General features: G+C 40.1%; 1 protein-coding gene across 1 annotated transcript in view; it reads right to left on the bottom strand.

Annotated features, from left to right (window-relative positions):
- Positions 1-2,110: 2,110 nt before the first annotated feature.
- Positions 2,111-22,740, bottom strand: part of OTUD3 (OTU deubiquitinase 3) — a 39,812-nt gene continuing 19,182 nt past the window's right edge. The window contains exons 4-8 of the mRNA XM_068539059.1: positions 19,138-19,260; positions 10,239-10,370; positions 9,589-9,685; positions 8,206-8,390; positions 2,111-7,202 (exon numbers count right to left, since the gene is read on the bottom strand). Of these exons, the coding sequence (XP_068395160.1) occupies positions 7,026-7,202; positions 8,206-8,390; positions 9,589-9,685; positions 10,239-10,370; positions 19,138-19,260 (714 nt within the window). The 3' untranslated portion in view covers positions 2,111-7,025. The remainder of the gene's footprint in view (positions 7,203-8,205; positions 8,391-9,588; positions 9,686-10,238; positions 10,371-19,137; positions 19,261-22,740) is intronic.

Below are 22,740 nucleotides of genomic sequence, written 5' to 3'. Positions count from 1 at the left end.
ATTCCTTTCTTTCCCTCAATACACTTTCATACAAACCATGCTCCTGGCCCCTTGCTGAAACCTGGAGACAGAGCCAAACCTGATGTGGCCAAGCTATAGACAGACAACACCAATTCCTCTACACTAGTAAGTGTCATAATAGAGCTAAGATCAGGCTCTCAGGACCTAAGGTTCTTCAGCCCTCCGTTCTCCATCCAGTCTCCATCCTGTCCACGATACCAGCTTCATTTTCCCAGAGATTGATTTCCATCATATCACTCTTCTGCCCCTGAACCATCAGTGGCTCCCCATTATCTACCAAGCCCTGGCATTCAAGCTTGGTATCATCTGCTTTTCCAGCCATATATCTCTCTCTATGCTCCTCACCGCTGCCAGAACACGCCCACCTGTTTTCACACCTCTGTGCAATAGCTTCCTTCAACCCGGCAGCCTCCCTCTCACAGGCTCCTTATCACCGCATTCACATCCATGTGCTTTGAGGCACATCTCACATGCCACCTTTCCCATGATGCTTTTCCACTTGGAGAAGATTTCACCCTCCTCTGAACAGCCAAGCAACGTGTTTATACTTTTCTTAGGGATACTTACCCCAGCTATTTGGGCTCTTGTTTTGGGCTCCTATATGGTGAAGGCAGACTGCCCTGGGTTCAAATCTGTGATCTTCCACGCATTATTTATTTCCTCATGTGTAAAATTGGGATGGGACCATCAGCCTCACTGGGTGGTTTTAAGGTTTAAATGAGATAACTTATTCAAAGTGCCTGGAGCGTCATAGATGCTCCGTCTGTGCTAGGTCACTTTGCGTTTTTGCCTCCCCTGTTGAATCCATCACACGGTGGATGCTAAATAAATATCTGCTTAATTGAATCCACAGATACATGATAATTGCGATCATTTTACAGAAGTGGCATCATACACATGATAAATACTATACGAATTTATTTGAATAGCCCCTTGGCCCACTACTCTGAGTGCCATTTATCTTAAACATTTATCTTAAATGGACAAGTGTTTGGAAATCATTGACCTTCAGTGCCCTGATCTGATGTCCCCCAGAGGCAATGAGGTAAAATTGGCTGGAGAGACGGTACACAGCACTCTTCCTGGAGGGCTGTTACCTGTGATGTGTTCCGAGGTCAAAATGCACATACAGGCTGACTCATGACACTTACATCGGGACAGCACTCTGGTCCTAGCAGATCCTTCAGAAAGATTCTCAGTTGGGTTAACAGAGTCCAGAGTCTGGGCCTCGTGGGCTCAGGAACTGGATAGCATTTGTGCACCCAGAAGTCTCTCGGTCACGGAATGAGGCAAAAATCACACAGGGAGGACAGTGACCAGGGGGGAACGGCCTTGCCAGTAGCTGGAGAATTCTTCTTCCACCCAGGGTGGTACCGGACACCGTTCAGTGCCAAGGTTCTGCAGAAACAATTCGAAGGCTGCTTGATGAGCACAAACATAGAACAAGAGCGAGCAGGAGCCTCGAGGCCAAAATCATGAGGCCGCGGAGAGTCTGGTGAGATGGCAGCAATCTTGACCTGTGACCAGCCCTGGTGCCCTGGAGCCCTGGAGCCCGGCGCGAGCGGCTTCCTGCTGCACGCGCCAAGGGGTCCCCTCCCTCTGGTTTTCTGTGGCCGCCCTTCCCCCTCCGGAGGACCTCTTCCAGGTGAGTCTGTGCAGTCACCGCTGTCCACGTGCGCCTGGGGTAAGGTGCTCCCTCCTGGAATGGGATCAAACCAAGCCCCCAAGTTCTAGGGAAACCCCAAGGTGGCAGCCAATACGGGCAGACAGCTGCTCTGTATTCAGACAACTACAAACTATCAGAGACGTTCTGAGATACCAGGCAGAAGTCTGAGGGATGGCCCTGCCAGTGTGTGTGGCGGCCATACTCCCCTGCATGGAAGCTACCATCAGCTGCTTAAGCTCAGTGAGACCCCAGACGACCACACACTGGAAGAACGCGCACATCTTCCGTACCAAGATCTCTCAGGAGGACACTTCCCGGCATGCTCTCTGTCTCACGCAAACGGCGGTCAGACAGTGACAAAAACAACTCGAAACTTTGTCTTTAAACTAGAATTTATTGGTATACAAAACTCCATTTCATAGATAAAGTGGCACATCTTTGCAGCTTCTATTGCACCAAGTATTGAAGATTAAAAACACAAAAAAAGAAACATTTGGTTTTGAAAACACTGCAAACAGCCAAGTACAGTACTTTGGTAAATAAAAAATAAAATGGTTCAGAGTAACACAATCTGAGGAAAGAAACATCCTGGAGGAAATGAACTATGGACATCAGACAACGGTCACATTCCCCCCGTCCAGCTCCACAGATAAGGCAAGACTTGCTAAGTCTATGGATGATGACCCCACAGAGGTCTTAAGTATCTCCGGACTGCAGTGAGGACAAGTATAGTGCAATTAGAAAAAAGGGAAGGCGGCTGAGCCTGGGAAGGCCCCTGTGTTCTCCACAGACCCATGTGCCCTCCTTCATAAAGGGGGTTGACACCCACCAGCGCTTCCGCATCAGCAAGAGGAACACGGAGGTCTGATGTCCGACTCCTGGCTCTTTTCTTCTTCTCACGGAGCCCAGTGCCGGTGGCGGACGCTGGAAGGGCAGCCAGGGAGGCCGAGGGCCCTTCTCCCCAAGGAAAGTGAACCATGAGAGGAGCCCGCACCCGCATTCCTCAAGTTTTGGTTGAGGGACCTGCCAGGGGATCAAACCGCAGGCTGAGGTCTGTGACTGTGCTCAAGCGACCGTCACAGACGGCTGGCAACAGTGACCTGCTGGGTGTTGAGACGCAGAGGATGAGGGGCAGACCACCGAGGCTTCGCCCAGCGGTCACTACCTTCCAGGGCTACAGCACAGCGAGGAGTAGTTCCGGGACCAGGGGCATGCCCTGCTTAAACCACAGTCACCACGCACAAGTCCGTGCTCTTACAGAAATTATTCTCTACTGGTACCAGCCCCTTCTCAAGTAACTTTGCGAGGATGCTAAACATTTTCATCAAGCTACAAAGTAGTCTGAACTAGGAGAGCGAGGCTCTAGAAGGTAATTCCTCAGAGGAAATGGTTAAGAGCCTGAGGTTTTTACAGGGAATGTTACCTTGGACAGACGCAGCCAAGCAGTCAACGAGGCCCAGCTCCTCCCCGGAGCCAGGCCCTGTGGGCACCTTCTGAGTTCCGCACTGTGCAGTGCACTTCGTGACTGGTGCTCAATGTCTCCACTTCAATCCAATTATCCATTCCCCGCCTTGCATGTGACGGCAGAAGATCTGCTATCATTTACATATGCCATCGAGATCTTCAACTTAACAACATCAATGGAAAAATACAATTTGCTTCAGAGTCAGAAAAACACACCTTGTAGAAAATGTCATTATTAAATCACCTCAGAACAACCGTCAGAAGGCCCCAGAGTTTGAGCAACGCCTGTTCTGAAAGCTGAGATGAACAAAACAGTGAACAATGAAAATGTCAAAACACAAAAACTGCATCAGACTCTGAGTCTAAAGGCTTGCTACAGATAGAGCCTTGAGGTAAAAAAAGGTGAAGAGCTACGCATCTACCCAAAATGGGAGTCAGAGAGGGCCACGGATGTGACATTGAAACCACAAAGCTCCACTGTCACCCCACCCACACAGACCCTTCTGGTCAGGCTGAGAGTTAGCTCTGACTAGGAACCCAAGTTTCCTTCAACTGACGGCACATTCGAGTTGAACATCTCACAGAGGTAAACTGACAGCATTCTATGTGGACCCAATAAAACCCAGGCAGTCCAGAGTTTCTCAGAATGAGAGAAACTGCACACTGACGACAGGGACTCACTACGAGCACAGTTCAATGCCAAGTCCATCTGGTATCTACCTACTTAACGTGGGAGCAGCTCTCCCCCCTCAGCATGGCCCTCCCCCTCCCCAGGACCGTATCACTTCCCACCGTCAAAGCTCCCCAGGGAAGCAGGCAGCACCATGAGAAACGACCTACACAAAGGCCCACTCTAGCTGCCCCACAATGGAGCTCCCACTTGACAAGCCCTCAGAATCACAATAGGTAGGGAAGTGTTTTCAGAGCTTATAAAAGAAACTATAGACAAGCTCAACTAACACTTAAGATTCTTCTTTCTGCCACAATTCTTCAACCAGACTTCACTCCTGAAAGCATATGTTCCTATTATTGAAAAATTAAATATACATATACATTCTCTCTCTAATATCTCCTGGTGGCAACTATATTAATTCAGAAGTTGTGATTCTATGTCGTTTCAATACATCTACCTCTCTAGTACAAAGCTGATGCTACTAAAATTTTATTTCGTATTTTGACCTTTAAAAAAATCTTTTTTTAAAATCCATAAAACCTTTATATACAGTTTATAAGACTAGTAAGCAGCTATGGACCACCGCCTCATCCCCCTTCTCCTGACCAAAGCTACCGAGACAATCCCACATAACAAACCTCTAACAGCCACAGAGGTTAAGAAAGAGTCGCCTCCTACTATGCAGTGCACCTGAGTAACTATACCAGGTAACCGTCACTGACCACAGTCATCCCAGGACTAAACATGCTGGGCCTCCACTTTGGCTGCCAATAAAGTAGTTCTCAAGTGCCTACCAAGGCAACCAAGTACTACATGGATTCCATCTACCTCATACTTTGGTGGGACTGAGGCAGTGAAGGCTAAATTTAAACCCTTAGCTAGAAGTTATCACTAAAGTTGGATACATGTTCCCCATTCCTAATAATTAACATACTAAACGCAGACCAGTTATAACTGGAAAACTACGAAATGGTAATAAAAGAAAACTACTGAAGCCATTTGATTAGTTTTTAAAACCACTGTTATTTTACCCAAGAAATGCCAAAGCCTATTATCAGAATTAGGTAATTTATAAATAAAGGTGCCCAATATTCTTTAGCAACTTTTTAGCAACTTCTAAAACCCAATAGGAAAAAACAAAAACAAAAACCCAATAGGGCCCAAGGCCACCTTCATTAACCAAGTAAATAAAGCGATCCTACTACTTCTGACAATGGGTCTCCCTTAAGCTATTTCTGACTCCTAATTCTGCTGAATTTCTGGTACACAATCAGTCTTTCTGAGAGGATCTGGTCTCCTGTACTCTCACAGTACAAAACAGACAAGAAAGAGCGCTCGCTCAGAAATGCTCAGCCAGAGTCAGGAATGTGCCCAGAGTTAAAAGCCAAGAGAACAGATCCTAAAGCACTGGACCTCACTCCCTTGGAGACAGTGAGACAACGGAGACCCCTCACTTGTTTGGACTGAGTACTAGAGGCTCTAACTCAGGACTCTGCAATGTGCAAAGAAAAAATGCTGTGCAGTTTCTAAATCTGCTACATATTACGATGTACTGTACCAGGATGTCCTAGGAGCACTTCCAAGAGACTACTGATGCTCCAACCACAAAAAGTCACCAAAGTCAAACAAACAAAAAATTAAAATACATCATCAAAACCACAGAAAGCAAATCACCTGCTGATAAAGACAATCCAATGAATCCAAGGCCAGCCCACACAATGATATGTCTATACGTGTCAAAACCTTTTTATAGTTTTTCCCTTTGCCTCGGAACTCTGATAATTTTGAAATCTGAGATGGGGGAGGTAACTAATAATTTACCTTTTGATTCAGCACATATTATTTCTCCAAATATTAGGTCCCCAAAAGGCAAAGACAGTCCAAGATTGGCCACATCATACATTCCAGTTTTAAAGTTCACATCCACCTAATTCGGTTTGAGGAATGACATCTCTCCACCGCCCAAATCTATTTCAGCACTGTGGAGTCATTTGAAGGCCTCAGCCAAAGTAAGTTCTCTGCCCTGCTGGTCTAACCTAAGTCACTGACAACTTCTGGAGGGTGCTGGAGAGTGTTTCAAACAGCAAAATCCCCAAACAGGGCTTAACTAAAAAAGAAGTTAAGTGCAGCGTTTTATGGGATTTCACTTTCACAATACTAAGAAAATTCAGCAATGGGTCAAGTTACCTTTTATTTCTCTGAAGGCATCTTTCTAAATCCAGAATAGTAAGGAAGAAAAGACAGTTACCTACTTAAAATGTGAACATGAAAAGCCTTAGAAATTCTTCCAGACACCCCCAACCCCCCGCCCCAAATCAATTACCTCTTCGGACTTCTTCCTGAGCAAAAACTCAGGACTCTCTTGACTTCTGCCTTTACAACTATGGCTTCTGCGCTCCACGCTATCAGAATCCCAGAACTGTATCATAAGCACTGATACACTGTCTTCTCGTTGTCAAGACACAAGTACCAACTACTCAGCAACACTACAGATTTTCCAGCAAAGCCCAGGCCTAATTAACAGTCTGGCCTATTTATCATATGGCTTGAGTGCAAACGAACCAACAGCACCTGCATCCCATCTGAGCATCAGAATCAGGAAGAAGAGAAACGTGGCTGTTTAATTTCCACCCTGACTACAGGCCACAACCTTCACATCCTATTACTTTGGGAAAACACTTCCTGAATTATTTTCTGATTAACTTGCATTAGAAGAAAGTTAATTCTAAACATGTACCTGAGTTGGACATCATTTATAAACTATCCTGCATATTAATGTCTGTTTGAAAATGAAAGAGAAACAAAGGAAACTTGTCCTTCTGAATTTCTAGCAATTAATCTAAACTACTTCATGAACAATTACAGTGAAACCCCGAGTGTTAAGGAAAGATCCCAGGGTCACCGAAGTCTGATTTTCAGGGCAAATAAAACCACACTTAAAAAGTTTTTTTTGACCTAACTATCCACTCCTAAAAGTCGATATTTTAATTATGGAACATGAATGGCTTCACTGCACTTTCATTAAATAAGACACATCACTGACAAAACTCTGAACAAAAAAGGAGGCAGCTTGAAGGAAACTAACTCAGTGTGTGATTCTGTGGGTTGAGTTTCGTTTTGTAAAAGGATGGCCTCGCTGGAAAGCCTGGCACATGGCCCTCCGCTTTCCATTCCCTTCTCACAACTCCCAGGAGGCCAGAGTCAGATGTTGAGAGCCGCGAAGGTCTTCACCAAGGTGACCTGGGTGCTCGCGTCTGCTTTGCTTCTGTTGTTGTCCCTGTGGCTACTCCTGCTCTCCAGGGCTTTGTGACGGTGCCTCTCCTCCTGTCGTTTCTTCTTCTCTAGTCGCTGCTGTTCTCGCCTCTGTTTGTTTGTGACCTGAAAGAGAAGACTGCCGCCTGAGTCGCCTGCACGGGGACACAGGCTGCACCAGTGGACGGGAAATGCGGGGCTGACAGATGCAAAGGGCACAGACTGCCTTTCAACAAGAACAGAGAAAACCCACCTAACAGACCAAAAATGAGTTATTTCCCATTACTGCTCAAATTTACATTTAAATTTATACCCTCTTGCTGAGCTAGCAAACAAAATCAATTCCATTCTCCTCATAAACCAATTCAAAATGACCTAAAGAAACATTAACCCTAGTCCAGCAGGAGGTAACACTCAAACATGCCACAGGATGCCTTCCTGTACATAATTTAATGCCCCAGGGGATCCTAACAAAATCCCCAGAAGCTTATCACATCTTAGCCTCTGCCTGTGACCTTTTACATTACGTTGCATTTTGAGCTCAGAATTTCCTGGTGAAAGTCTTTACAATAAGTTCTAAATTCAGTAAAATTAATGGTGTCATATACTACTTGTGGGAGTGGGGTTGGGAAGGGAGCAGTACAACCCTTCGGGGAAACATCTGACAATTTACCAAAAGACCTTAAAAAGATTCAAATATCCATGCCCTTTAACCTGTTAATTCCTCTTCTGGGACTCCAGCCAAGCAAATAATGCAAAATACTAAGACTTATACACAAAGATGTTCACTGAAGGTGATGGCATTTACAAAAAATGGGATTCAATCACATGGGTTAGCATGGAAAGCACCCACACACGCAGTAACGTTAGGCGGGAAACGGAGCCGATCCGCGTGTATGAGTATGAGTTCAGGGTATACTTCCTTCTAGCCGTCACTGCAAAGTCCAGGCAGGACAAGTGAGCTCTTCCTTCCGCTTCATGATATACCCTCATGCACTCCCCGTATTTCCTACAATAACCACTTTCATAGATCAAGAAAAAATCACACACTAAATTGAGCTCCAAGTTCCCCCCACGCCACCGAATTACAGCAGCCCACCATTTGCCCTCGCAGCCCCATCTTTCCTACCTTTGGGAGGTGATTTTTATTTGCTTTGTTTTCTTCACTAGGGCTGGCCCGAGACTTATCGTTTTCAGTGCTGCCTTCATTTAAGCCCTGATTTCCAAAGATTCTGGTGCCACTGCCACCCTCCTCCCATAAAGGGTCACACTGCTTCAGCACTCGGCCACTGGACTCAAGGTTCTCCTCTGCATCTTCCAAAGAAAGATATTTTGTTAAATTTAAAACCTAAGATAGTTACACAATGCGATTATTGTTAAATGACTCCAAAATTACCCGGGTCCCCAGATCACTGGCATTTGGAGAGCAAGTTTCCTTGAGGCAAAATTCTAATATCAAGTCAATACAGTGGGGAACATAAGGAAAAAATAATTGGTAAAAATCGGAAAATAAATTTTAAAATAACCTGTCGACCAGTCTTATCATCAGCTTCCTACCAGTCGAGTGCTTTGTTTTGTTAGATTAAACCACTTTTTAACATAAATTTTTAGGGGGAAATCTTTCATTTGTACCCAAAAAACAGAAAGGAAACAAGTTCTAAAGCTGTGCTCTCCAATACAGTAGCTACGAGCCACACGTAGCTATTTAAATTAAAATTAATTAAAGTTAAATAAAATTTTAAACTTAGTTCCTCAGTCAGTCTCGCTTAGCCACATGTCAAGTACATACCATATGGGATAGCACAGACACTGCATAGCGTTATTTTAAAATCACAAAGACCAAGTTACTTACAGCTTTCTAAGAAGGCATAGCAAATATGTAAGGAGGATAATAAAATACCCAATCAGAAAACTATAATGCCAGGAACAGTATCTGGCACATAATGTCTGGCAATAAGTATTGAAATCATTTAAAATAAATAACTTGAGAAAACAGTTCGATGTTAACATCTTTTTTCCTTCCTCTGAATCACAGAATTAAACTCAGTTCAAGCAAAAAGAAATTCTGAATTATCACCAGTTGACAGATGCCAGTAATCTAAATATTTCCATTAGAAAAATAATTTTTCTCTCCATTCCACTTCAATGATCATTTTGGTATTATAACGGGATCTTATTTCTAAAAGGCTAAAGTCTTCCCTGACATTTTCTATTCCTCCAAAACTGAGCTAGGTGGCCTTTTCACGCATTCCCCTAGCAGCCTGTACCCACACTTCATTATGTCTTATTATACCAATTTACTTATCTGTCTCCACCAAGCCCCTCCCCACCCCAGACTATACTCTCCCTGACACAGGGCTGGCACCTAGTAAAAAACACCTGCATATACAAAGCTGCTGAATGTGAAGAAATAACAATATAATTATTACCTGTCACTTGATTAAAAATAAGTATTTGGAAAATCACCAACATAATCATTGTGAAACCTTATAAATATCAATCATGGACTTACTATTTCTTTTTCCCTGGTTCATCTGGAGCATGGCAATTATCGCAGATTCAATATTATAATTTTCAGCTTCCAGGTTCTGGACTATCAAATTAAAATCCTATGAAAGAAACAAAGGAACACATCAAGACTCTGGGTATACTTTTCTAACTATCTCTACATCAATAATCTGACAAACAATTTTATAAACTTTTTGCATGTAAAAGTGTAAGTGGACTCAAGCAATGTGCAGTCTATTCCTTAGAATGTTAATAAAAAGCAACCTATTCTAAAAATAAACAAAAGGATGTCATTGAGGCAAGGTTTCAAGACCTTCCATTTAGAAAATGTCTTAATTTTCAATAAGGTTAATCACCTGAAATAACCATTTAATAAAATAAATTCTTATAAAACTGCACTAGTCAGAAAATAATAAACCCACATACTTCCTTAGGATTTTGAACAGTATTGGATAAAGTCTAGCAAACAAGAGAGAAATGAATGAACATCTCTCATTAAACTGTATCACATAACCTAATTAAACTACAAATATCATGGGCCTATTTTGGCCCATCAGGTGTTAGCATGCTAGAGTGATGCCACAAAACTAGCAGATAAACTAGGCACAGCAATGCCTGTCTATAAACCACTGTTACTGCATGACAAATACGAACTGAACATCCAGTTGCATTGCAAACTTTCTGGACAGCATCTTCTACTTCATCTCTCAGGTCATCTTCAAAGTCGACTCCCTTTGTTTTGATCTTCTCTCTTTTATTTGATTCATCTTGATGAAGCATCTGAAACTAAAGGACACAGAAAGAGTAATAATCATGAACTCTAGCAAACAATGTTCAGAATCTGCAATACAGGAAGACCCTCTAATCTCAAAAACATTCAAATATATGGAAAAAGATTCCAGTGACAATCTTAAAGGAACAGCAATCACTAGGCTAAATTTTATCCAGACACTGAGATTCCAGGCCACAACTGAAGTATTAAAAACAAAGGCCCAAGATATGGGATAAACTGTTCAGTAAAAATGGCATTAGAGCGCCTACAGCTTCTAGAGACCAACATTTTGGCAATGACTGCCGACTCAGACAGCACACATCTGTCTCAGCTGGTTTCCAGAGCTGTGAGCTTAGTAACAGAATCGATCCTCTACACTAGCACCCAATGAGCTTTTTCAGCAGGACAACTCGTCTTGAAGAAACACACATACAACTCTCATCTGGTTCCCTAGGCCCTATTTGATCATCAGCAAGCTGCAATGTGCTGGAGCTCCTGTCCCAACCAGATAATCACAGGTGAGCGTGACTCATTTAACCTCACGTGCTACCACCACACTCAAGGGAACCTGTCAAATTCAAAAAACTTGAAGAGCCGCTCACTTGGTATCCACAGGCCTTTACAACCTAAACCCATTTCAGAAAAGCTAAAATCATCCCTCTGTGGCTCCCAATCACTTTCTCCCCCTGCTTGCTATTAATGCAGGGAGATGGGAAATGAGCAAGGACATTTCCACTTTTTGCATGTAAAAGTGTAAGTGGACTCTAGCAATGTCAGTCTATTCCTTAGAATGTCAATAAAAAGCAACCTATTCTAAAAATTTACCCTAACAATGTGGCTATGTGTAGCAAGTCTCTACATTCATCCAAAGGAAATAATGTCAAGTATAGAAAGGATTTTTGTTCAAGTGCTCCTCTCGGTGCCACTAAGAGTGGTGAATAACTGGAAACGCCTAAAGGCTTCATAGTGTGAGTACGGTTAAATAACCATGGTAAATCCACAGAATGATGCTTCATTCCCATTCAAGTAAGGAACACAACAAGGATTTTCACTACCACCATGATTATTTAACCATGTCTTGGAGGTAGCAGCAATGCAATTAGCGCCACCCCCCCAAAAAAAAGAAAAATTAGAAGTATAGAATTGAAAAGGAAGAAGAAAAGTTATTGCTATCTGCAGATAATATAATTTTATACCTTAAAAAAAAAAGAGAAAGAGAGAGAATCAACAAAAAACCTACTCCAAACAAAAAGAATTCTGGAAAATCATATGTTTATAAGGAATGTAAATTGATAAAGCCACTATGGTAAACAATATGGAGGTTCCTTAGAAAACCAGAAATAGAATTACCATGTGACCCAGCAATCCCACTACTGGGCATATACCCAGAGAAAACCATAATTCAAAAAGACACATGCACCCCAATGTTCACTGCAGCACTATTTACAATAGCCAGGTCATGGAAGCAACTTAATTGCCCATCAACAGACAAATGGATAAAGAAGATGTGGCACATATATACAATGGAATATTACTCAGCCATAAAAAGGAATGAAATTGGGTCATTTGTAGAGACGTGGATGGACCTAGAGACTGTCATACAGAGTGAAGTAAGTCAGAAAAACAAATACCGTATATCAACGCATACATGTGGAGTCTAGAAAAATGGTACAGATGAACCAGTTTGCAAGGCAGAAATAGACACAGATGTAGAGAACAAACGTATGGACACCAAGGGGGGAAAGCGGTGGTGGGGGGGGGCGGGTGGTGGGATGAATTGGGAGATTGGGATTGACACGTTTACACTAATCTTTTAAAGTACATGTATCTTCTAAAAAGAAAGAAAAATAACAAGTGCTGGTGAGGATGTGGAGAAAGCAGATCCCTCAACACGTTGCTGGTGGGAATGTAAAATGGTGCAGCTACACACTGTGGAAAACAGTGTGGCAATTTCTCAAAAAGTTAAAGTTAGAATTACCATATGATAAAGCAATTTCACTCCTAGATATACAGTTGGCGGGTTTGGGCTACACGGTCCACTTATATTTTTTTCAGTAGTAAATACTACAGTACTACACAATTCATGATTGGTCAAATCCAAAGATGCAGAACTGCAGATACGGAAGCTCAGATACAGAGAGTCAACTATAAGTTATACTCGGATTTTCAACTACACATAATTGGCACCGCTGACCCCTGTGTTGTTCACAGGTCAACTGTATATCCAAAAGGTTGAGAACAGGTACTCAAACAAATACTATACACACATATTCATAGCGGCACTATTCACAACAGCCAAAGAGTAGAAACAACCCAAATGCCCGTCAACAGATGAAAGGATAAACAAAATGTGGTATATCATACAATGGAGTATTATTCAACCTTGAAAAGAAACGAAGTACTGATAAGTGCTATGACATGGATGAACCTTGAAAACATTATGCTAAGGAAAGCCAGACACAAAAAGCCACATAGTGTGTGATTCCATTTATAAGAAATGTCCAGGATAAGTAAATCCATAGAGACAGAAAGTAGACTGGTGGTGGCTGGGATAGAAAAGGAATGGGGAATGACTGCTTAATGGGCACCGGGTTTTCTTTGTGGTGATGAAAATGTTTTGGAACTGGATGGAGGAAGTGGTTACACAGCTTTATAGGTGTTTTCAGTGCCACTGAATCATATACTTTAAAATGGTGAATTTTCTGTTATGTGAATTTTACCTCAATTAAAAAGTAAGAAAATTCTGTAGGATAGCTGGGTATGTACGTAATTAACATTTTGTTAACAAATCTCATATATACAAATATAAAGGAAAAAAGATCCTTTCCTTACAACAGGAACAGAAAACATAAAACATCTAAGAATAAACTCAGTAAAAAATAGGAAAGAGCTATATGAAAAAAGTGCTCCTGTACTAACAGCCATAAAAGGGGAAATTGACAGTAACACAATCATAGTAGGGGACTTTAACACCCCACTTTCACCAATGGACAGATCACCCAAAATGAAAATAAATAAGGAAACACAAGCTTTAAATGATACATTAAACAAGATGGACTTAATTGACATTTATAGGACATTCCATCCAAAAACAACAGAATATACTTTCTTCTCAAGTGCTCATGGAACATTCTCCAGGATAGATCATATCTTGGGTCACAAATCAAGCCTTGGTAAATTTAAGAAAATTGAAATTGTTTCAAGTATCTTTTCCGACCACAACGCTATGAGACTAGATATCAATTACAAGAAAAAAATCTGTAAAAAATACAAACACATGGAGGCTAAACAATACACTACTTAATAACCAAGAGATCACTGAAGAAATCAAAGAGGAAATCAAAAAATACCTAGAAACAAATGACAATGAAAACACAACGACACAAAACCTATGGGATGCAGCAAAAGCAGTTCTAAGAGGGAAGTGTATAGCAATACAATCCTACCTTAAGAAACAAGAAACGTCTCAAATGAACAACCTAAACTTACACCTAAAGCAATTAGAGAAAGAAGAACAAAAAAACCCCCAAAGTTAGCAGAAAGAAAGAAATTATAAAGATCAGATCAGAAATAAATGAAAAAGAAATGAAGGAAACAATAGCAAAGATCAATAAAACTAAAAGCTGGTTCTTTGAGAAGATAAACAAAATTGATAAACCACTAGCCAGGGTCATCAAGAAAAAAAGGGAGAAGACTCAAATCAATAGAATTAGAAATGAAAAAGGAGAAGTAACAACTGACACTGCAGAAATACAAAGGATCATGAGCGATTACTACAAGCAACTCTATACCAATAAAATGGACAACCTGGAAGAAATGGACAAATTCTTAGAAATGCACAACCTTCCGAGACTGAACCAGGAAGAAACAGAAAATATGAACAGACCAATCACAAGCACTGAAATTTTGAAACTGTGATTAAAAATCTTCCAACAAACAAAAGCCCAGGACCAGATGGCTTCACAGGCGAATTCTATCAAACATTTAGAGAAGAGCTAACATCTATCCTTCTCAAACTCTTCCAAAATACAGCAGAGGGAGGAACATTCCCAAACTCATTCTACGAGGCCACCATCACCCTGATACCAAAACCAGACAAAGATGTCACAAAGAAAGAAAACTACAGGCCAATATCACTGATGAACATCGATGCAAAAATCCTCAACAAAATACTAGCAAACAGAATCCAACAGCACATGAAAAGGATCATACACCATGATCAAGTGGGGTTTATCCCAGGAATGCAAGGATTCTTCAATATACGCAAATCAATCAATGTGATACACCATATTAACAAACTGAAGGAGAAAAACCATATGATCATCTCAATCGATGCAGAGAAAGCTTTCGACAATATTCAAAACCATTTACGATAAAAACCCTGCAGAAAGTAGGCATAGAGGAAACTTTCCTCAACATAATAAAGGCCATTATATGACAAACCCACAGCCAACATCGTCCTCAATGGTGAAAAACTGAAACCATTTCCACTAAGATCAGGAACAAGACAAGGTTGCCCACTCTCACCACTATTATTCAACATAGTCTTAGAAGTTTTAGCCACAGCAATCAGAGAAGAAAAAGAAATAAAAGGAATCCAAATCGGAAAAGAAGAAGTAAAGCTGTCACTGTTTGCAGATGACATGATACTATACATAGAGAATCCTAAAGATGCTACCAGAAAACTCCTAGAGCTAATCAATGAATTTGGTGAAGTAGCAGGATACAAAATTAATGCACAGAAATCTCTTGCATTCCTATACACTAATGATGAAAAATCTGCAAGTGAAATTAAGAAAACACTCCCATTTACCATTGCAACAAAAAGAATAAAATACCTAGGAATAAACCTACAAAAGGAGACAAAAGACCTGTATGCAGAAAATTATAAGACACTGATGAAAGAAATTAAAGATGATACAAATAGATGGAGAGATATACCATGTTCTTGGATGGGAAGAATCAACATTGTGAAAATGACTCTACTACCCAAAGCAATCTACAGATTCAATGCAATCCCTATCAAACTACCAATGGCATTTTTCACAGAACTTGAACAAAAAATATCACAATTCGTATGGAAACACAAAAGACCCTGAATAGCCAAAGCAATCTTGAGAACGAAAAACGGAGCTGGAGGAATCAGGCTCCCTGACTTCAGTCTATACTACAAAGCTACAGTAATCAAGACAGTATGGTACTGGCACAAAAACAGAAATATATATCAATGGAACAGGATAGAAAGCCCAGAGATAAACCCACGCACATATGGTCACCTTATCTTTGATAAAGGAGGCAAGAATATACAGTGGACAAAAGACAGCCTCTTCAATAAGTGGTGCTGGGAAAACTGGACAGCTACATGTAAAAGTACGAAATTAGAACACTCCCTAACACCATACACAAAAATAAACTCAAAATGGATTAAAGACCTAAATGTAAGGCCAGACACTATAAAACTCTTAGGGGAAGACATAGGCAGAACACTCTATGACACAAATCACAGAAAGATCCTTTTTGACCCACCTCCTAGAGAAATGGAAATAAAAACAAAAATAAACAAATGGGACCTAATGAAACTTAAAAGCTTTTGCACAGCAAAGGAAACCATAAACAAGACCAAAAGACAACCCTCAGAATGGGAGAAAATATTTCCAAATGAAGCAACTGACAAAGGATTAATCTCCAAAATTTACAAGCAGCTCATGCAGCTCAATATCAAAAAAACAAACAACCCAATCCAAAAATGGGCAGAAGACCTAAATAGACATTTCTCCAAAGAAGATATACAGATTGCCAACAAACACATGAAAGAATGCTCAACATCATTAATCATTAGAGAAATGCAAATCAAAACTACAATGAGATATCATCTCACACCGGTCAGAATGGCCATCATCAAAAAATCTACAAACAATAAATGCTGGAGAGGGTGTGGAGAAAAGGGAACCCTCTTGCACTGTTGGTGGGAATGTAAATTGATACAGCTACTATGGAGAACAGTATGGACGTTCCTTAAAAAACTAAAAATAGAACTACCATACGACCCAGCAATCCCACTACTGGGCATATACCCTGAGAAAACCATAATTCAAAAAGAGTCATGTACCAAAATGTTCACTGCAGCTCTATTTACAATAGCCAGGACATGGAAGCAACCTAAGTGTCCATCGACAGATGAATGGATAAAGAAGATGTGGCACATATATACAATGGAATATTACTCAGCCATAAAAAGGAACGAAATTGAGTTATCTGTAGTGAGGTGGATGGACCTAGAATCTGTCATACAGAGTGAAGTAAGTCAGAAAGAGAAAAACAAGTACCATATGCTAATACATATATATGGAATCTAAGAAAAAAAAAAAAGGTCATGAAGAACCTAGGGGCAAGACGGGAATAAAGACACAGACCTACTAGAGAATGGACTTGAGGATATGGGGAGGGGGAAGGGTAAGCTGTGACAAACTGAGAGAGTGGCATGGACATATATACACTATCAAACATAAAGTAGACAGCTAGTGGGAAGCAGCCGCATAGCACAGGAAGATCAGCTCGGTGCTCTGTGACCACCTAGAGGGGTGGGATAGGGAGGGTGGGAGGGAGGGAGATGCAAAAGGGAAGACATATGGGAACATATGTATATGTATAACTGATTCACTTTGTTATAAAGCAGAAACTAACACACCATTGTAAAGCAATTATACTCCAATAAAGATGTTAAAAAAAAAAAAAAAAAGTGCTCCAGCATTTCACCAAAAAAGTCAACTAAACAAATAAAAAGCTTATCAGGTTCCTGGCTAGGAAGATTCAACATCATAAAGATGTCAATTTTTGCTTGTTAATCTATTAATTTAATGAGATCCCAATAAAAGCAAATTATCAACAGGACTTCTTTTTAACTAGACAAACATATTCTAACACTCATATATAAAACAAAAAAAGCAAGAATATACAGGAAATCAAAAAAAAAAAGAAAGTAACAATGAGTGAAGAGTTCTACTAGATTTTAAAATACACTATTTCTTAACTAAAACAATGAACACATTAACATATGAAGAGAAAAACCAATGGAATAGAACCAATGTCTAGAAATAGACCCAACTACATATGGGAATTTATTATATGAAAAAAGCGGTATTGTAAATCAGTGGACAAAGACATGTAATTAATAAACAGTTTGGGTTCAACTAGGTAACCACAAGGAAAAATATAAAGTTGGATCCATACCTCACACCTGTATATCAATATAAATCCCAAATAGAGACAAGATCTAATTTCTTTTAAAAAATGAAAGTACAGAAGTACTAAAATAAACTATGGGAGAATTCTTTTTAACCTCAGAGTGGGAAAGAGCTTCCTAATCATGACCCAAAACCCAGAAGACATTTATATGATGTCTTGAAAACTTGATAAATTTAGCCACATAAAACTTTAAAATTCCTTCAGAGCAAAGACAATATGGGAAAGAATAAAAAGACAAAAGACAGACTGTGAAAAATTTGCAACTCATACCACAGATAGAGGCTAATTTCCCTAATACATAACGATCTCCTAAAAATCATTAAGAAAACTGAACAGGAAAAAAATGGACAAAAAACATGAATACAGTTCAGTCAAAAAAGTACAGAAGTAGGATTTAAACACAGGAAAAGATGCATAAGCTCACTAATAAGAAAAATACAAATTAAAACTATGTTAAGAAAACTATTTTTTCCCTAACAGTGACACAGATTTAAAAACTTCATAACACACTGTGCTGGCAAAGGTGCAGAAGAGACACATATTGCAAGTGGGAGTGTAAACTGGTAAGACTTCTACAGAGAGCAACTTGGCAATACCTACCAAAATTATACATGCGCACATCCTCTGACGTAGTAAGAACCTTCTAGGAATTTATTCCACAAATACACTCGCACATGTGTGAAAAGATATACATATAAGTAAGGCACTGCGTGTTGTTTGTAAAAGCAAAGTTTGAAAGCCATCTAAAAGTCCATCAAAGGGACTATTCCAGCACAATATAATGCATCCATACACTAGAACACTATGGAGCCATTTAAAAAGATTTAGGAAGTTCCTTATGTACTGCTATGAATTAAACTCTGAGATATGTTCCATTCGAAAAGCATGGTGCAGAACAGTATATAGAGGATGCTACAATTGTGCATAGGAAGAATGTACTCCAGCAAAAGTGGAATACATGCACATACTCACATATTTGCTTGCTATGTAAAATATCTCTAGGCAATTTTATGATATACTAATAACACTGGTTGCATCCAGGGAGGTAAACAAGGGTGAGAGAGTGACTTTCACTTTATTTTTTTAATTACAAAGAAAGTGTCTAATAATGTGAGGAAAGACTTGTGAAATAATGTTAATAGCAAAAAAGCAGGAAACAAAGCTATACAAATATGAAAACAATAACAAAAATTGTTGATTCTGTGCATTTTTTATTTTCTTCTTTACTTTTTCTATAGTTTCCGAATTTTAGATACAAAGCATGGATTAACTTTAAAACATAAAAGTAATTTTAAATGTTTATATAAATTATATTCATGCAATCATAGCCATCAGCTGTTAGGGAAAGCAAAAGAACAATAATTTTATCTGCTGCTCTCACCTGAACTAACAAAATTTTTAAAAAAAATCAAGCCCAGAGATTCTTAAAGGCAACTTTCTATTAACACATCACTGGTTTTTAGCTCCAGGGCACACAGCTCTCGACCTGGTTCCTGCAGGGCTGAGAACACAGAAGAAAACGGAGGCTTCACTCACGTCAGTCTGGAGATGTGCGGGTGCTTCTGAGTTGTCATTGATCCTCCGAACGCTGTCATAGTGCTCTCCATACCGATATGCAATGTGTAACTCCTGCACGTTGCTCTTATCTGTACCACGAATCTGCAGGCAAAGGAAGGGGAGATGCCAGCGAGGATCTGCACAGTGTCCACTTCAGAAGAGAAACGCCACCTGACTGCCCAGGAAGCCCAGTCAACAGGCTCTATATAGAAGGAATTGGGAATACGACTGCGATACGTCCTAAGCAATTTTTGAATTATCTTTCTTCCACTCATGTATATATGATTCATTGTGCTTTAATATGCAACTACATGGACGTAAATCCATACAAAAATGCATATTCAAAAACCAGGGGCAGATTTACCATGAAGTTAAATAAGCTTAAGTTTCAGGAGTGTTAGTACCACTCAGCCCCTCAAATGCACAGGTCCCTTCCAAGAGGGAAGGCCCAGGGGCAGATGCAGATTTGTTGTGCTTGAAACTCAAACAACTTGGGACCCTCTTTGAGAAAAAGAATATAAAATTACATATATAAAATTGCTAGAACTCCTCCCAAGACCTTGAAGGGGGGCCCATAAAAATGAAGGACCTGACACTTATGCTTCACTAGCTTCACAGTAAATCCACACTGTTCTTAAAACAAAAATAGCATTTTTCATCAAACACATACTGAGAAACATTAACAACAAACTCAAAACATCCCACTTATATCAATTTCAAAATAAAGTTATATACAGTCAGGCAGTACTACTGCACTGCACAACCTGGAAGCACTACTCGCAAGGTGTTGTGTGTGAATGGCACCCCTGCAGCACAACCCAACCAGAATGGTGCTCCCTGGAGTCATGCAATACAGACGCCCTGAGGTGGAGCCTGGGCATCCCCCCCCAAACCACCAACTCCGCAGAAACTCTACGCAGTAATTCTGAATCTGTCCTTTAGAAAGCCCAGTAACTGTCTATTTGTTAAAACCCCAAAATATCAGCACCTCCTTCTTGTTTTTGCTGAAAGTCACAGGCAGTGAGATACTATTATTAATTTAAATATCTGTGGTCTAAAAAACACAGCAAAACCATGGAACAAACAGGAACTACACAGATCTAGAAGTCAGAACCACGGAAGTTTTCTCCAGGCAGAATATCTAGGTCTCAGAGGGCAGAAAGTCTGGTTCTGACACATGCAAAATAGAGAGAGCACCATTCATCTCCCAGGAAGACTACTGGAAAGGAAATTAGTTGATCAGAATCTCTGAATGACATAATCCCTAAAGCACTTATATATTTAAATAATAATAACACTATATATGCATTATGAATAAGAAAAAAATAACTTGAGGAACAGTCACCAAATTGTGATGCTCATGGAGAGGGAGATCACAGAGGACTTTCATTTTCTAAGTCACACGTGTCTATATTGTTTACAGAAGCATACATTCCATTTGTCGCCAGAAAAAAAAATGTAGGTTGTGAGTATAAACCTCCTCATTATTAACTTAAGAGCTCTTACCCATGACAGTAGCAACCAATTCAGTTTCAATTCTCAAATTTTATAAGGTGCTCCACTGGGGTAGGGAGAGATGGGGAAAACCTAGTAGACAATTCCAGTATACAGGAAATGTATTTATTTTAAAAACATATACTCTGAATGTTTAGCAAGAGGACACTACAGAAATAAATGTACTTGAAAAAAAAATCTAGTTGTGCAGAATTATCTTCCACAACTACCTAGATAATTAAGAAACTTTAAAAACGGTTATCAAAGGAGGAGAAGGCAACCTACAGTTACTGAATTGGCCCTGAGTATATTCCTTCAAGAAGAGGATCATTATGCTGTATATTCAAATGATTTTGATGACTTCTGCTAAGCAGTAAAGATTTAAAGACAAAAAATTGGGACAACGAAAGAGGTAACCAGTCTTCTTGGCTCAAAGACATCCTTAGAAAGAGAGAGCCTCACTAAAAATATGATAGCTCTCCCCGGTGTCAGTACATGTGATGACACTACCCCAAAGAACAGAACATACAGAACATACAGATATTGTTTCCCATCCTGCTCACTGTATCCCTGTAACGTAAAGTCCTTACCAACCCATGGAGTATCTAATTTATTTTGTTGTAGTGTAATTTTTGTTAAAAGGACATTATGCCAGACACAAAAAGCTATATACTTCCATTTACATGACATTCTGCAAAGGCAAAAACTGTAAGAGACAAATCAGATTAGTGGTTACAAGAATCTGGGAGTGGGGGGAGGGGACTAGTGATGGCAAAGGGGCATGAGGTAACTTTTTGGGGTGGTGGAAATATACTGTATATTGATAGTGGTGGTATTTACATGACTATGTTTGTCAAAACACATAGAACTATACACCAGAGAATGGTGACTTTTGCTACATGTAAATTATATCTCTATAAATGACTTTATTTTTAATGAGCAAAGGCTAAGCAAAGGAATAAGCAATTTACAAAGAAATATATATGCAGGTGGTATAGGAAACCAATGAGGAAAAAAGGCCATTGTTGCCTTGATAATAATATAATATATAGGGATACAGTGTATGTATACACGTATGGATGTGTCTATGTGTGTGTAGACTTGCTTAAAACGTGCGACATTGTGATACGTCTCTTCCCAGTCATACATGAATGATTTTATAGTTAAGAGTATGTGTGAATAACGGGGATACACACTAAATGTCAACAGTAATTATCTCTGCGGAGTATGACTCTGAGTGATTTTTATTCGCCTTTTTTTATTTGCCTTTAATGGGCTTTTCTGAATTTTGAAATTGTTCTATAATTATTATGTTTTACTTTCTAATTAAAAAAACAAAGTTAGAAATGGGGGAGTGGTGGAGCAGGGGAGAGAGGAAGACTGATAGGAATCACCTGACCAGCCTCCAGGAGCTGAGCCACAAAGCGAAAAGCGCTCTGAGTGCAAGGAGGACGAGTAAGGGGTGGTAGTCTGTGTACAGTTTCACCCCGACCTCTGACCTTCCGTACTCCAGAATGTTTGGTTTGATGGACTGTTTGGGAGACTAGGCTACTTTAGAATAGAATACCAAAGGTAAAGGAGGGGAAGGAAGGCCTAAGCGACTCAGCAGCAGCGTGCTCTGCCATCCCACAGCACAAACGCAACATTTGTTGTAAAATCTTACTTGCTGTAGAAAAACCATTGGAACCGCTATGTATAGCCGGGCAGGGCACAGAAATAGAGCTTGACACCCTAGGCCATGAAATAAATTTTGTTGTTCAGAAATTCTTTTTATCAACAGCTATTATAGTGAATTTGGTCTTTGTTTTCCTCCATCTAAAAAACAAAAACATATACATGGAACAGGTATATTTCAAACTAGAATATGTATGCAAATCCTTTAATTTCTCATCGAGATATTTTTACAGAATTATCTAAGTTATTTCCACAGTAGGCTCTCCACCCCAAACTACCCAATTAACTGACTGCTGAGGAACATTTCTGGCATTTTAAAGGTTTTTGAATTATACTTCAGACTCCATTTGTAACGCAGGGTTTAATTCCAAGCCACCACAAGCTTCCCGTCTTGGGTCAGGCTCACAGCCCAAG

This window comes from Eschrichtius robustus, chromosome 3, assembly GCF_028021215.1.
Source record: "Eschrichtius robustus isolate mEscRob2 chromosome 3, mEscRob2.pri, whole genome shotgun sequence".
NCBI classification, from domain to species: domain Eukaryota; kingdom Metazoa; phylum Chordata; class Mammalia; order Artiodactyla; family Eschrichtiidae; genus Eschrichtius; species Eschrichtius robustus.
Note: the sequence above shows the minus strand (reverse complement) of the source record. Positions and strands in the feature narration are given on the sequence as shown.